This window comes from Struthio camelus, chromosome 2 (genome assembly GCF_040807025.1).
Source record: "Struthio camelus isolate bStrCam1 chromosome 2, bStrCam1.hap1, whole genome shotgun sequence".
Taxonomy (NCBI): domain Eukaryota; kingdom Metazoa; phylum Chordata; class Aves; order Struthioniformes; family Struthionidae; genus Struthio; species Struthio camelus.
The window spans coordinates 108717800-108734650 of NC_090943.1; the positions used below are offsets into that span (position 1 = coordinate 108717800).

At 37.8% G+C, this 16851-nt stretch overlaps 1 protein-coding gene across 9 annotated transcripts in view; it reads left to right on the forward strand.

Annotated features, from left to right (window-relative positions):
• Nucleotides 1-16851, forward strand: part of NETO1 (neuropilin and tolloid like 1) — an 86983-nt gene that overhangs the window by 48928 nt on the left and 21204 nt on the right. For all 9 annotated transcript variants that reach the window (XR_693463.2, XR_011139111.1, XM_068932067.1 and 6 more), the window contains 2 exons: nucleotides 3972-4200; nucleotides 15214-15327. Coding sequence is in view for 7 of the 9 variants with exons in the window: in XM_068932067.1 (XP_068788168.1) it covers nucleotides 3972-4200; nucleotides 15214-15327 (343 nt within the window). In the remaining 2 variants the exon portion in view is untranslated. The remainder of the gene's footprint in view (nucleotides 1-3971; nucleotides 4201-15213; nucleotides 15328-16851) is intronic.

Consider the following 16851-nt stretch of genomic DNA (forward strand, 5'->3'; position numbering starts at 1 on the left):
CAGAGATGAACTGGTATGACTGACAGTGGAATTCAGATCTGGGAAGAACTTAAAGTATTGGCTTCTTGGCTGAAAGAACAAAAGTGAAATGCTAAGTTATTGTCCTCTTGGTTCCTTCTTAGGATATATAACTGCCTACTTCAATAAATATTTTACTGTTTTATGAGGCTAACATGCCACAAGAAACTAGAGAATGACAAATGACAAGCTTATACAAATAAGCCTATGGCTGTACTGTTATATGAAAGTTATATTTAACAGAGCATGAATAACTGATGAATATTGGAAATTGCTGTAAGAGCTTGGACTTTATAATCACAATGTGAATTAGCTAACATTCCTTGTTAGAATGCATTACTGGTATGCATTACATCTAAATACCAAAAGGGAATACAGTGTGGAAATATGTGTACTTATAAATATAGGTACAAATACATATATATTATATATTTTTATGTAAGCCAGAAGTCAAGGGAGAGAGAATAAGTTAACAAGTATGAGATTTCCTTTCTTTGTTAGGTGAATGATAGTTTTGTTATTTTTGTGCAGTCAGTCAAAGGTAATTTTCTTCTAGAGAAGGTGAGAATTTCCATTAAGGTAGAATAAGATAAAAATAAGGAATGTATATGGTATAATAAATATATAGTATATTCTATATAGTATAATAACAGCATACTTATGACAGATACATATGTCATAAGCACAAATATTCATAACAATCATATGTTGGAAGCCTTCTGTACTTTCCCATGGGGTATGTTGCTCTGAGATTGATCATGTAGACATGCTTTTCTCCCTGTAAAACAGTCATGTGTATACAATATTGCATGTATTCAGCTGCAGAAGATTTTTTTTGCATTACCTGTGAGAAAGCCAGCAAGCACTGAAGCGCCCATCTGAGGCAAGCTACTTCTGCTAGTGGAAGAAAGAAAAGTAAGATGCACATGTAACTCCCCTTTCTAAGTGAAATGTTACGCAGAGATGGACTGTCTCAGGAGCTTCATAGAGGAGACTTTGTGTCAGTCGGATATTAGCTGTGTTTCATGAGTCTGTTATGCTCTTGTTTAGGGAATAAGTGGTCCTTAAGGCACAGCGGACAACTCGTCAAAGCATCCCACATATGGCCAGTTTCTGGGCAAGGGTGTCATGACTCTGCCTCTTCCCATATATCCCTCTGTCTTGCAAAATCTTACTCTGGCAGGACAATGGCATGCCTACGTCAGCTGTAACCTAGGGACCCCCAATACAAGAGGGTGTTGTCAAAACATGGGGCAGTGAGGGGTAAAAGTCCATCTTGGGGTGCCCATCTCTGTTCTGCACGGCTGCATTTGAGACTCTCACTGGTCCAAAAGCCTTGTCTGCAGCTCCCTCACTGCACTTCTGCTGCTCTTTTTTGCTTGTTTCTCCAGCTTTTCATACACTTCCTATCAAACCATTTCTAGAAAGTAATTAGAAGCAAAGATCAGCCAGCCTCCTGATGACCATGGAAGAGGATGATGCTATGTAGACGGAAAAGAGCAGAAGACACACTGAAAACTAGGATTACCTAAGGGGCTAAAGTAGTCAGGCGTCCGCAAGGCAGAAGTGCTCTCAATAGCTGGACAACAATGAGAACAAGGATTTGAAGCATGAGAAGGAGAAAATGATGAGGTGCCTGAGCACCTGGTAAAGGCCAGTGAGACTGGACAGAGAAAGAAGGGAGGGACAGAGCAGAGAACGAAAGAAAAGCTTGTAAAGGAATACAGGCAGTGCAGGGGAACTTTAGAAATACATTTCCTGCATTAAGCAGAATTTCAGAGTTCAGAGGACCTTCTAAATGTGACTTTTCCAAGGAAGTAGGTGCTCTGTTTTGGCAGGAATTGAAGCTATATGTGCCCCAACAGAAGAGGAAATAGCTCTCAAGATAATACATATATAAAAAAGTGGTGAATACTGTGAGAAAATTTCAGCTACTCCAGAAGAGAGAAATCTAGTAATTTTTCAGTCCACTTCAGAGGTGGAACAAGTGGTCAGTGAAATGAAAAACACTATAAAAAGTATTTCCTGATATAATATTTTGCCATCGAAAGCTTATTTTGTGTATTAGTGTAAGCTTATTTTGTGTATTAGTGTAGAACATACCAATTTTTAGAGATCAATGCAATGTTTCCTTTTATATTGTTTATAAGCATACATAATATTATAGCATTATTTTAAGTAGATGGTGAAAGTAGAAGTCACTTAGCAACAGCTTAACTGAATTATACTCCTCCCAGTTATTCTTCAGGATGGGAACTTTGTAATAGAAATGTAACTGGTAATTAAAGAATAAGGTTGGCTACTAAGAGTTCTCAATATTGACACAGTCACTAGTAGATTACCAATTTTTCTCCTGTGATCACTTTCGATTTCCTTATTTAAAAAAGAGAAATTAACATGTACAAACATGTTAAAGGGCTCCATTAATAATGTTTGAAATATATTTTTTTGAACCGGGAATCAAAATGGCTATGAAAATAATATGCATAATCAGTAAAATATATTGTAATAAATAATATATTTGAAAAAAGTCAGGCAAGCCAAATGAAACCTAATACACCAAATTTCATATACTAGTAAATATTCTCCTCAGAGAGACCAGTTGCAGTACATAATAAGGAACGAAAATGTACTATAGTACAGAATCTAAAAAAATCTCATTTCAAAATCTGAGCTGTTATTAAGCAGTGGTAGGCTGCTTAATAATACCACAATTCTCAAACCTTAAGAGTTTTAGTATATCAGTGATGTGAAGTGCTGCGTCCTCTACGCTGCTAGGATATGTTGTGTTTGAGAACTTTATGCAAATCTAGAAAAACCCTGTAAGCAATTGTTCTGTGCAAGTAAAGAACTATTTGAAGTGAATAAGATTGTTTGTGTAAAAGTATATCTGATATCTAAAACAATTGCAGTTTCTTTTTGCTTATTGTTTCAAGTAAAGACGCATGCAGCTGAATGTTGCCTATGTTCACTGACTTTTTTATGCTCTTTCTGCCCTACTTTGGCTTTCTGTATTATTCCCCTGAAATCTCCTGGGTATGCTTAGCAGTTTGATTATGTATTGTGTGTCTGCTGAAAGTGCTACTTACTTTCTCTGTTACTAGAATATTTGATGTTGCTTTGAAAATGAGTGTTTCCCTAATAAGGTCCTTATAGAGTTGAGAAGCAACTTACAGCATTTTTTCCTCACCCCCACTTTTTTGAGTAGGCTTAAAAAATTCTTTGTAAAGGGCCAGACATCTATTACATTAACCAGCAAACTTAGCTTCCACACAAGAGTCATTTCCTAAGAAACTTTTTACGTTTCTAATATTTTCCACGAAATACTCTTGATTTCACCCCTGTTAAACTATGAAGACGTATACTATGAGGGCTTTGTTTAGAAAAGCAGAGATGATGTCCAAACTGCTTGAAGAAACATAAGAAGATTAATGATTGAGTTCTGCCTGCCTCGCAGATTCTCACCTCCCGAATCAGTGTGACCGAAACACAACACAAAGATGACATATATTGACTCTGGGGAGGGAGCAGCAATTACTTGTCTTATTATTTTCCATGTCAGGCAAGTAATAGAGCAATATTGTGCCAGTGCAAGAAGAAATTTCTAGCTTGTCTGCCCTTCAGCTTGAAGAACTGTTGTGCACTCTTCTCACGGATGGGTAGATATTTGAAAATCAGGGCCTTCCTGCAAAGAAGGAAGGAAAAATGTCTAGATTTTCTGCTGGATTCAACTTTGAAACAAGGGAAAATATGAGGAGGTATAAACAATGCTCAGTTTCTGTATTAGTGTGCATCCATGGAAGTGGCCTGTGGATCATCAGCTCCGGCAAAACTGTTTGGACGGGTTTATAGTATAGCTTTTCTCCCACAAGACAGTAGCAATATTGCTTAATGTTTATTTAGTCATTCTCAAATATCTGTACTTGTTGCCTTTTTGTTTGTTTGTTTCATAGATATATTTACGATTCTTGGACTATGAGATGCAAAATTCCAATGAATGCAAAAGGAATTTTGTGGCTGTCTATGATGGAAGTAGCTCAGTGGAGGATTTAAAAGCGAAATTTTGCAGCACTGTTGCTAATGACGTAATGCTGCGGACAGGTCTCGGTGTGATCCGCATGTGGGCAGATGAAGGCAGTCGAAGCAGCCGATTCCAGATGCTCTTCACATCTTTCCAAGAACGTAAGACTAAGCTCTGTATCCACCTTTCAGTTTGTTAAATGGTATAAGTCCCATAAACTGTTAATGTTTTCTTCATGCAGTGTAAGCACAGAAGGATGTTCCTGAACAAGCTATGTAAATCACCGTAGCAGTTTCTATTCCATGCATTTTTATAGTCTGCAATAATTTGTGTGCAGGATTCAGAGACAGGAAGGCAGGATATCAGTATGCACAATGATCTGGACTTTTAGCTGATCCCCAAGCTTTTGGACCACTCTGTGTCTCAATTTTTCCTTACACAATGTAGAAGACAGTGCAGCTTAGGAATTTTTTTTGTCAAATCTTGTCCTTTATTATGCATTCATTTTTTGAGATCTGAGTGTGATAAGCACTTGAAAAGTCCCTTATGATTATTTTCTCATGGATGATAGATGTGTTTGTGCATGTTCCAAAATGCATATGACTATAAATATATACGCCAGATCTTGTTAAGCAAGGAATTCAGATTAATTTTTTGGAGTAATGGAAGTTATCTGAAAACTTTACACGGCATTTTGGTTTGCAAACTTAAAATTCACATTATGCACCTTGCCTGCATTCATGTGTTTACGTATTTCTTGGACTCAGATAGTAGACAAAGTAGCCTTTGATGGAAACAAAAGGTAGTTACTGCCAGACATACTAAAAAACAGTAATCTCATCCACTGAAAATGATTGATTAGGTTAATCAATTGTGAAAGACATCATTTTGTTTTTCTTAATGGAAATAATGCATGTTTGGTCTCTTTATTTACACATGCTGATTCATGTTCATTTTTAATGCATTTTTTGGTTTGTGCATCACACATCTGTCAGGAAGATTTCTGTGTGGCTGTCAGTGGTTGGAGTGAGTGAAGGGGCAATCTTACAAACATCTTTTTCATTTGTATTCTGTGTGCACCCTGCAAGGAGGCTGTGAGACTCTGTTGAGATCAGCTTCTGTTATTCCTTAATTATGACTCTGATTAAAAATTTCTTACTGTCTACATGCCTGAAACTGTATATGCCACTATATTCCCCCTGTAGCCTTAGCATGGGTCGTATTTTTCTTGTCTGTAAATCAGGCCAGGGTCTAACAGATAGTGAGAACCCTCAGTTGAGATGATAGTGCCCCTTTCTCGTTTCTGAAACTGGAGATGTCTTGAATATTCAAGATCTGATTCATTTTTTTTTCACAAGGCATCCTGATCTGTTACCTTAGAAACAACTGCACAGACACTGGAGGTTCACAGCGTATAAAGAACTGGCAAATGAAGCACTATGATGACTAACTTGAAATGAGCTTTTGAATAAGTGCATGCTTGCAAGGCTTTCATATTTTGAAGGAAAGCAAGGAAAAATAATGGTTACTATTTTTCTCTTACAGTAGTCTTAATACATTTACCTGACATACTACAACTGAAGAGCTGTCCTGTTCTTGTAAACAGCTGATAGTTTATATTACACAGTATTCTGACTGGGAGGTTGAAAATCTTAATGTAATGTGTTTTCTGTAAATTTCTTCTGAGTGGTTATTGCATGCTAAAAGCTGAAAAGTTATTAAGGGCTTAATGGTGCTTTGACCTGTTCATAAATTTTAGTGAAAACTGCATCTGTATATTTAAAGGTGGAATTCGACTCTAAAGATTTAAAGGCGATGCTGGTTGTACCTTCTGTTATCTCTAACTGTGAAAACAGGTGCTGCCTCTCAGGAGTCAGGGGGAGCAGATCTCCAATGTGCACCCAGCAAGTAGCATGTAAATTGTGAAGCCTTTTGGCAGCTTATGGGAATAATTAACTCATCTGCATGGAAGGGAAGGAATGTGAGTTTTCCTAGTCAGACATCATTCGGGGAGGTGAGCATTAGGGAACAGACACCTGTGTCTCAACTCAGGGACAAAGAAAGAGAAAAAGCTATTGTATTCACTCACAGCTGAGAAAGAAAAAAAAAAATAGAAGATGATATTTATGTTTTGGTTATGTGCATGTGAAAGAGAGACAAAGTGCTTGTAATTTCTGTTGCTGTGAGAGGAGTGATCAGGAGGTACCATTATGTATAGCTTCCCAGTTTCATTTTCTTCATGTCTTAGTCTGTAGAATTAAGTTCTTGGTACCCTTAGTACCAAGGGTACCAAGGGTACCATTAATTAGCATGAGGAACTTTTCCTTTTGATATAAGTCTATTCAGTGTTAATTCTTGAGATACAGCTGTTATCTTGGAATTGGACATTTGTGTAGAACAGAGAAACCTTAAAAACATTTCTTATGTGATTCTTTTTATAGGATGTGATCAATGTATTCCAACACTGTCAAATACATATACAAAGAAACAAATTACCTTTGAAATATGGCCATGTCTGCCTTTTTGCCCTTTAAAAAGTGGTCTTACAAGTTTCCAGACCTCCAGCGGCAATGCTTTACAGAGCAGCAGTGCTATAAATGTCTGAAGAAAAAATAGGCATAGAATGAAGAAAGTTGCTAAATTTACTACTCCAGAAAATCAGTGATGATTCTCATGTGATCAGAATAGTAGTAGACCTCTAAGTAGCATTTAATAATGAATTAATTCTTAATAGCTGATAATTTATAGGAATGATCAGATATTTTGTGAGCAGCGTTATTAGCTATTCCAAATGTCGTTGTGAGTTTTGTCAGTTTAAGCCCTTGTCTTTTCAGTGTTTTATATGTTCTCTAAGCATATATATCTACTTCATATTTTTGTGTGTGGTAGTCACCGTCTGCAATAGATTTTGAATATCTAATCAATTAATTTAAGAATTAGAATGATACGAGCCAAAAAAAAAAGCTGGTATCAGGTTATCATCAAAAGATGTTTATTCATCTCTTAGGAAGATCTGAAAAATGAATGTTTTCTCACCCACTAACAGTTCATTTCATTTTCCATGATTCTGACAGTGATCTCCAAGCTGATTAATGACAGGCATGCTACACCTACAGCTTCTTCAAAGAGCTGCTTCTGAGCAGACACACCTACACTGTAACCCAAAAGCAGATTCTTTGAACCTGGGCATATGGGATAAGAGAAAACCCCCCTGTGTGCACAGCAGACGTGATGTTCATCCCCTCACCTCTGACAGCTATTTGATGCTACTGCTGCCCTCTCTATCCATAATCCTGCACCCTGAAAATATTCCCAGTGGCAAGGGAATCCCTCTCAGCCAACTCACATCAGAAAATATCATTTCTTCATCTCTTATTTCATTACCACTTTGAGCTCCTAATCTGTTTTTAAAGCCCTGTCACATGCAGCTTTTTTAAAGCAGCACAAGTTCTATCATTCCTATTTCCTTTTTATAAACCCAACCCATGCTCCAATGGAAATGTAGGGCTCTGTTTAGTGGAGCAACGCCCAGCTTTACAGAGTAACAGCACAGTCCTTGTTTATAGCCAGCTTCCCTGATGATAATCATCCAAATGTGAGGGTAAGTCTCTAACGGGGAGAAGTCACTGTAGGCGCTCAGTATTAATGACTGTGTTTCTTGTGGTAATTCAAAGGGAACAACTGAGAAAGGGAACAATGTGATAAGTGATAATGTGATAGGCCAAGTGAGAGAGAGTTTCCACTTGGAAGGACTTAGGAGTCTAAGCAGATGATGGTCTTGCTGTCTTTGCTCCCTGCTTCCACAATAGTACACTAAAAAAGACACCATTGGAATTGCCTCCTTAGTTGTCAGCACTCATCTGTGATTTTCTGTCCTTCTGTGCTGTTTAAGCCTACCAATAGTCAAAAAACCCTGACAGTCTAAGCATCCCAGTGTCGCTCTGTCCCTGAACAAAATAACTGTCTGTGCTGCTTAGAGCACATAAACTCAGTCCAGCATGGGGATTTGAACATGTGCCTTAAACACATGCTTCTAAGTGGCCATTCTCTGTCGAGTTCATATTTTAAAAAATTATCAAATCACCTACGTATGTTTTTTAAGGTTAAACTATTGACGTGTACCTCGTATTAACTCTCAATCAAAGTTATTTTCATCTTGAACAGAGCTGTTTGAATGTGGCTGAGAAAGAACATTCAATATTAAGAATGTTTATTGCCAAGCTCCTGATAGCTGCATTTTTAATAGTTCGTTTTTGGTTAGTGGCAAAGGGAAAGATAAGTAATTTTACTTTAAATAACTTGGTTATAGTAGTATACACTACTTAAACTGTTTTAATTATTTTAAAATTTTAATAAAGTAAGTGAAAGTCTGCTAGCATAACTGATGGACTTTTCCTTAGAGAGACTGAGAGAAAGCTTCTTCCTCTGTTTCAAGGATGATACAAAGAACACCTAAGGATTTTCGTTTTTATTTCTCTCGTGGACAACGTTCAATGAAGTACCATGTAGACATCCCAACTAGCTTGCCCAGAGCTAGTTCACATTCCAGAAGCAATGGAGTTATGTTAACTTTACACAGCGCTGAGGTACAGTATAAAACCACCAGGAAAAGTCCCGCCGTGAAGCAGAACAGCCAGGCTTCACACAAAAGGCATATAAAAAGTCAGCTTTTGACTTTACCATATAAAAATATTTTTACCTGGCCATGCTTGTGTTTTACACCCAGGGTATAACACGGCAAAACTGTGCTCTACACACACAGAGATAATATACTATATTACTAATATCATAACATTGCAATAGCATACAAATTATTAATAATGTACAGACTGTTTAGTTGCTAAAGTGCTAGAAGAGCAATGTCATATCGGTATAAATATTATAATGTTATTTTATAATAGAAATATACATCTCTATAGAGGATATATACTTGTGTAGAGGATTATTTATTCTACTGTCTCAGTGATGGCTTTTTTTGGAAAAAATATAAAATATGTCCACTTGTATTTGATCTTACTTTGTAAATATGGCATATGGAAGAACTATTAATGCTATTTAAGTTTCTCTGCCTTAGGGTGATTCAGGATTAAAAGAATTTATGATCATTCCACGTTACTCGATACCGAAGTATAGATGATTGTTTCCATTCTTATTTGAGCCCTCTAATAGGAGGAAGATATAGACAATGAACTTCAAGCTCAATTTTTATAGCTTTTGAAAGTAGTAATCTTCATATACTAAACTCAGGCTTTTTTGAATATTGGAACAGTGGCGGTCATCTATCTTGTCCCCGCTAGAAACAAAAATACATTTACAAGACAGCAGAAATAGGGCTCTTCCTCTAGGCATTTTTAAAGTATAATTTTCTAAAGCCTGAAAAAGATTGTGGGTTACTACCTCTATTCCTGTTCACGCGCTTGCTTATATATTGTCTAGGATAAGTGCTCCATCTTGTGTTCCATAACCATAATTGTTGCAAAGCAGAAGACTTTGGACATATAACTAGTTCAATAAGTATAAAATCTGTCTGCATATTAAGATTTAAATTATCATTACATATACATTTTTAAAAAAGGAAATACTATAATTAAAAATAATGTAAAGGGGAACTGGTGTTTTCATTTAAATTACAGTATTTTCATGCTGTAAAAATCCAAGAATTTATGGAAGACATTAAAATATCAGATAAAGTCTTATGAATAATTATAATTTTCTCACTTGTGCTACAATCATTATGAATTGCTCATTGTGCTGAATGTGTTATCTCATTAATTTCTAGGCCACTTAATACCTGGCAGCTCTTAATTCAAGCTGCGCAGTAGAAACAATATTACCATATGATCCCAACTGCAACTTTTGATCAAACTGTGAAGTCACCGTTTCACAGAATCCCAGAACCACTGAGGTTGGCAGGGACCTCTGGTATTGCATAGTTCAACCCCCTGCTCAAGCATGGTCAGCTAGAACAGGCCCATGTCCAGTTGGATTTTGAGTATTTCCACAACCTGTCTGGGTCATCAGCTCTAGTGTTTGACCATCCTCACAGTGGAAAAAGTTTTTCTTGCGCTTAAGTGGAAATAACTGTGTTTCAGTTTGTGCCCATTGCCTCCTGTCCTGTTACTAGGCACTGCTGAGAAGAGTCTGGCTCCCTTTTCTTTACTGTCCCTCCTTGGTATTTATGCACATTGATAAGGTGCCCTTGAGCCTTTTCTGCTCGAGGCTGAACAGTCCCGGCTCTCTCAGTGTCTCCTTGCATGAGAGATATTCCAATCCCTTCATCGTTTTTGTGACCCTTCACTGGACTCCCTCCAGTATATCTGTGTCTTTTTTGTACTGGGGAGTCTGGAGTGGGACCTAGCACTCCAGAAGTGGTCTCACCAGTGTTAAGTAGAGGGTCACTTCCCTTGACTTGCTGAAATTAGTCTTCTTAATGCAGCGCAGGTTGCTGTTGGCCTTCTTTGCCATGCGAGCATGTTGCTGGCTCATGTCCAGCTTCTTGTCCACCAAGACTACTGGGTGTTTCCTCTTATAGTTGATACACTTCTACACTTCCACTGAGAAGGTCCTGTTGTTGCCCTTCACATCCCTCACCAAATTCAATTCCAGGTAGTCTTTTACTTTCCTGACCCTATCCCTGCACAAGCGGACAAAATTCCCATATGCTTGCTTCATCACTTGACTCTGCTTCCACCTGTTCTATGCTTCCTTTTTCTGTTTGAGTTTAGTCAGGAGATCCTTGTTCATCCAAGCAGGCCTCCCACCACCTTTGCTTGACTTCCTGCATGTCAGGATGGACCATTCTTGAGCTTAGAGTAGATCTTTGAAAATCAAACAGCTCTCCTCAGCTTCTCATCTTTCTAAGACCATGTCCAGTGAGATTCTTCCAAGCAGATCCCTGAAGAGGCCAAAGTCTGCTCTCCTGAAGCCCGGGGCTGTGATCATACTTTTTGCCTTTTTCCCTCCTCTCAGGATCCTGAACTCCATCATCTTATGGTCGCTGCAACCAAGGCAACCCCCGACCTTCGCATCCCGAACCAGTTCTTTCCTGTTTGCAAGTCTGAGGACCAGCAGAGCCCCTCTCCTCCTCTGCGCCTTGATCACTAGTGTCACAAAGTTATCATCAGTGCAACAGAGAAACCTCCTGAACTGCTTATGTCATGCTGTGTTGTTCCTCCAACAGATATCAAGCTGGTTAAAGTCCCTGTGAGGACTACGACCTGCAAACATGAGGCTGCCTCCAGTTCTCTGAAGAAAGCTTCATCTACTTCTTCTGCTTGATCAAGCAGTCAGTAGCAGACAGCAACCACAACATTGCCCAAGTTGGTTTGTCAACTAATCCTGACCCATAAGCTCTTAGGTGGCTCATCATCCAGTCTTGGCTGAGCTCCATATATTCCCATTGCTGTCTCATGTAAAGGGCTTTTAGACAGTCACAATGAAGACTGCAAGCTGATACTCTGCTAGGAGTTTGTGTTAATTTTTCCCATGGCAAATGGTCCTGGAAATATAAGGGATTCAGGAGAGCTGGTTAATTTTCAAGGATCATCTCCTCCAAGTTTGTGCTAATTTATCTAGTTGAGGCTAGTGATATCAGTAGCTTCTTTTTTGTGAAAAATAACATTCAGAGCCATTCCTCAGGTTTAAATTTTTATATGTTTGGGCATTGCCATAGAAGATGCTCAAGATTTAGGCTAACTTCTCAAGTATTGCAGTCACAGACTTTCTCTGCCTGTTTCCATTCCCATCCTGTTCCCTATAGCATCTTCAGGAGATGATTAAGACCAGCTCCATCCTGCTGCAAAAGAATCCCATTTACTGCCGGCTCATTTATCTTTCTGATATTACTAGACTGTCCCTGTTACAGAGTCCCAAGACTTCTTTGTTATGTCTCTTCAAGGGCAAAAAAAGCTAATTCCTCCAATGTATATAGGTGCTGACAAGCTTTCAGCTGTCTTTGATGCTTTCTTTCATTCTGACAAAAAATTCTCATTAGTGGGGAAAAAATGTATTGATTTCTTATCCAGCTTAATCACTCAGAGTTCAATGGATCACAGATAGGACTTGACTATACAGAATTTTAAAAACACAAAGAGGAAGGGGCTGTTTGTTTTTAGGTTTAGAAGACTGTTGCACTTGGGCTTCTCTCATGCTAAATTTGCTGTACTTACTCTGAAACTGCTCTACTTGTCTATTCAGCTAGTCTTAACATTTATTCTTCACATAGCATCTCTTTCCTCTGTAGTTGGTATTGTGAATTTAGGGAAATGGGAGTTATCTTTCTTTCCTCCTTCTTTCTTCTGCCTTCTCTTTACAGATCTTCTCCCTACCACCGCTTTGCATAATTATCCTATCTCCTAAAATCTGCAAAAAATAATGTATTTTGTATTGCTTTTACTTTTTATCTCTTATTCCTGATTTTTTCCTGATATTTTTCATTTTATATAAAACCTGCCATTCCTTTCAGTGCAGAATGTCTTGAGCGTCATCTATTTCTCTGTTTTACATAGTTCTCTTTTTCTTTCTCTCCCTTTCACTTCCTTTATTACCTTCCTCCAGTTTCTCCTTTTCTATTTATCACCTTATATTTTTTAAATCCCTATTTTTATGCCTCACGTAACTGTCTTTCTTCCCTGAAATTGTTCTCTGTTCTTTGGGGAGTTGTTTTTGCACTATTAATCCTTTTTTTGCAGTTGCATTCATGATTAGATCAGACAGAATTTAAAATGACAAGGGCAAGTCATAGACATCTAAAAGGTTCTGCATGCTCAGAGATAGCACTCTGTCCCTACCACTTCACTTCTAAGGCCTTTCATGTCACTCTGTATATATTTTTTATTTCTTTATGCCTTTACCAACACAAATTTTCCTAATTCTGCACTTTTTTTTCCTTGTCCTTCTTTATGCTTTCTCCATTTGTCACTTGCGTCTTTCTTTTCTGTGCACTTCCCTCTCATTACCATGTATTTTTCAAAAGATGGCTACTTAGCTCTACTTAGGTTTCCTTTTCATAAGTTCTCTCCCTCTCCATTTCACTTTTTTTTTTTGTTAGAGTAGGGAGTGAGACTTTTTCTGTATGTAAAAGAATCAGCCTTGAAAGGGCTGGAAACACTTTGAAAAGCCTTGCCTGGAGACAGGGATTGCTACTAGAGTATAAAAGAAAGACAGTGCCTCTGGTGGATCCTCTACATCATGACATGACCCAAATGACAGCTATGGATAAGGACTAACCACTCTCCATTGCTAATACGCATGTGTGCTGGTTTATTTTTTCTACCCAGTTTAAAATAAAAACCTTCTTGTAACAAACTTAACAGCTGACCAGAGTCACTGGTAGGAGAAGGTAAGCAAGACCTTTCCAAAACCTGAGTTAGCACTGGTGAGGAACCAGTCTGGCTGACCCTCCTTCTGCGCTGGCTGAGCGATACCCCTCCAGCGCAGCGGCTTCTCTGCACTGTGTCTGGGTCCACCCACCGTGCAACTACAAAGCTCACACAGACACCTAGGCAGAAGGAGCCTATGAAACTCTAAAATGTAAGAGTAGAACTTCTACCGTTGGACTCCAGCTATTGCCAGAAAGGCACATTTTGATGTATTTTTGTAAATTTTCATGATGACTTCTAACTTTTTAAAAGTGACACGGGTTACAGTTCACACACACACACGCAGACACAGACATGTAAAGCCAATAGAGCTCTCAAAAAAAATACCTTTTTATGATCAGAAATAAATATTTACAGTTTTAGAAATATATTATTTAGCTATCAGATCATAAATGTTGGGGTCCCTTACAATATTAGGCTTCTGGTGAAATCATCAGAAGTGATGGGTGAGTAAATCTCAAGATATATGCTATTTAAAAACATGTACTATTATAAATACTATTAAAATGTCATAAATCATAATTGTAAATTATCATATCTGGTTGGATGGTTACATAGTTTGAGAAGTATACAGGTTTTGATGATATTTATGATTTATTTAACAGACCATAACTGCTCTGAAGAAGGCATTATAATCAGTTTTGGATATCTGAAAGTAGACACTTATTGAAAAGCATATTTCTTCACATGGCGTATGGAGACATTAAGTTCTATAATATAAATCCTTTGTACTGTCCTTACTTAGCAAATCACTGGAGCCATCCTCTGCTCTGAGTCAGTGTCTATGCTACGCATATATGTTGTCATAGGAACTACTTCTATAATTGCAGAGGAGAAAAACTGCCATGAAGCACCAGAATCCAAGTCACAAAAATTAATAATGCGAGCATCATAGCTTTATTCTAATTAGTTAAGGTTCTTAAGCTATTTTTTAACTCTACTTTAAAAAATCATTATATTAATGGTTCATTGAGCTAAACAATTGCATTAACCAATTCATTTTTACTGATTTCTCACTGATAAAAATGTAGCCTTTTTTTTTTAATGGGGGAAGATCATCTGGCTCATTTTAATAAAAGAAATATGAGGAATATTTTATCCTTACTATGTTACATAATTTTGGAATAGTATCTTTATAAGCCCACCACCTAAAGGTCTCCCAATATTTGAGTAGCATAGTTTAGCAGCATGTACAATTCCTACTGATGGCATCCAAGATGCTTCTTCATATTTGGCTTCAGTAAAACTTTCATCCTGCATCTTTAGTTGCATTAATGACAAGATTCTCCTAGACCACGGGCTGCAGGGACGCTATGAACACTGTTGCTGTTTTTAATCTCTGCTCCTGTAATCAAAGGAGTACCTTTTTTACTGGAGCCTCTCTTGAGAGAAAAATGTTTTTTCAACAATTTTATTTGCTCTGAGTGTAACTGTTCAGGCACCACTGATGTGGGCACTAAAGTACATCTTCATTCAGTCATGACAAGACAGGTAATCGTATAAAACTGCAGTTTCAGCAGAAAACTTTAAAATGAACTCTTTGCCATTAGAATCAAATGGGTAGAAGGACGTCCATCCACCTTAGACACAACTGAAAATCCCGTGCCACAGAATAATAAACAGTGAGTGACTTGAGTGCTGTCAGTGCTGCATGTGGAATACTAAATATGCTGAAGGAATCTCCGTTGTATAGCTTTCTGCTCTTATAGATTACGTAATCATTCCTAGCTATGTTTGCTGTGGATAGTTGAATGATTTACTACTTAATATCAGCTTTCTCTCTCTTGTTTCTAGCCCCTTGTGAAGCCAACACATTCTTTTGCCACAGTAATATGTGTATTAATAATACATTGGTCTGCAATGGACTTCAGAATTGTGTGTATCCTTGGGATGAAAACCACTGCAAAGGTAATGTGTAGAATTATAATTTTCAAGTTATCAGGCTGCATGAGATATGGAATCATTACCCTAAGTATGTTGTTAAATGTGTGCCGGATGGGTAAAAGCTAAGAAAGAGTAAATCTGGGACAGCATACATCAAGCAGTGGAGAAAATGAGGAGAGGTGGAAATACGGATGGATTTTGCTTTCAAGGTTTGCATTTGTTTTGCTTGGTGTTGATTTGATTTGATTATGTCCTCCTGGTAGGTTTTCTGACGGCTTGGTCTCTGTTTGTTGTACAGTCTGAAATATAATTAAAAAGCATCTTTTGGTTTCTTTGTCATAGTTAACTTTGTAGTGGAATAGCGTGTGGATAGCAGGTGTGTTTTAGCTACATGCCGTGCCCATAATAGCACTACTAAAAAACACAGGTGAAGTGACACTACCAAAAGCAGCCAAATCCACCTAAAATCCTCCAGTGAAGCTGAAGTGCAGAGAATAAGCGCAGGAAATCAGACATAATGTCTGTTTTGTAAGTAGGCACTGATCTTCCCAACCAGGTGTTGATAGTGGTTTCCAAATATTGCTCCGTATTTCTGAAAAAAAATCAGCATCTGCGTTTTTTTCAGAAAGAGCTTAAATAACTTGCATTACAGGCTAGGGAGACTGTTCACTCCCCCCTGCCCCTCCCCACCCGCTACTGCAGATTTGTTCCTGGAAAAATAGGATATTCCAAATTTAGGAACCAATCAAGAAAAATCTGAGAATGAGGTGGATTAGTAGTCAGCCCATAAGTCTACTGAAGCCTGTAAAATCCTGACAAATAATGTGATGGAATAAAACGTAAATGAAATCATACTTCAGAAGAACACAACAAACCCGTGACACAGAATAATATTCTTCAGAAAAGCTAAGCATACAATTGGGAAAGAATTATCTGATCTCCACTTCTTCAGCAAAGATGAAAACAGAAGCCCTTAGCCTTTCTTTAATTTCCAGAATGATGTTCATCTTTCATTTACCAATTATCTTTCCTATTGGGTCCTGTGCATTTATCTGTTCTTATATTTCTTATTAAAAAAGATTAGGTCTGCCAGTTCCCACAAAAAAGCTGTTTGCTGCTCTGCTGGTTTTTGTAAATAGGATATTCCCCCCGAGTCCTTGTCAGACAGTTAAAGAAACCCCAAATGAAACAACCAGTTTAGGCTATGGGGAGTACTGAAAAGTTCACTTTTGGTATCTAGAAGATTACAGAGAGATGGAAGCCAATGTTTTGATGCAAATAAATTTCACTTCAAAAGCTTCTTATTAAGTCCTTTCATATGTTTTCGGTTGCCAGAAAAATTATGCTAAACTGGGAGTTGGAATTCAATCACAGTTGCCAGTCTTGACTGATGCCAATGCTTTCAGCTTGGTTTTCTACAAGGCTCAGTCACCATCTCATGTAACTGCAGCCATTTGAAAGCAATCACAGAGAAATATGCAGAACAGTAGAGTGCAACTGCATTTCCTTTGTAGTATTTTCCTGCATATTTTCTGATTTTCTTCCTTC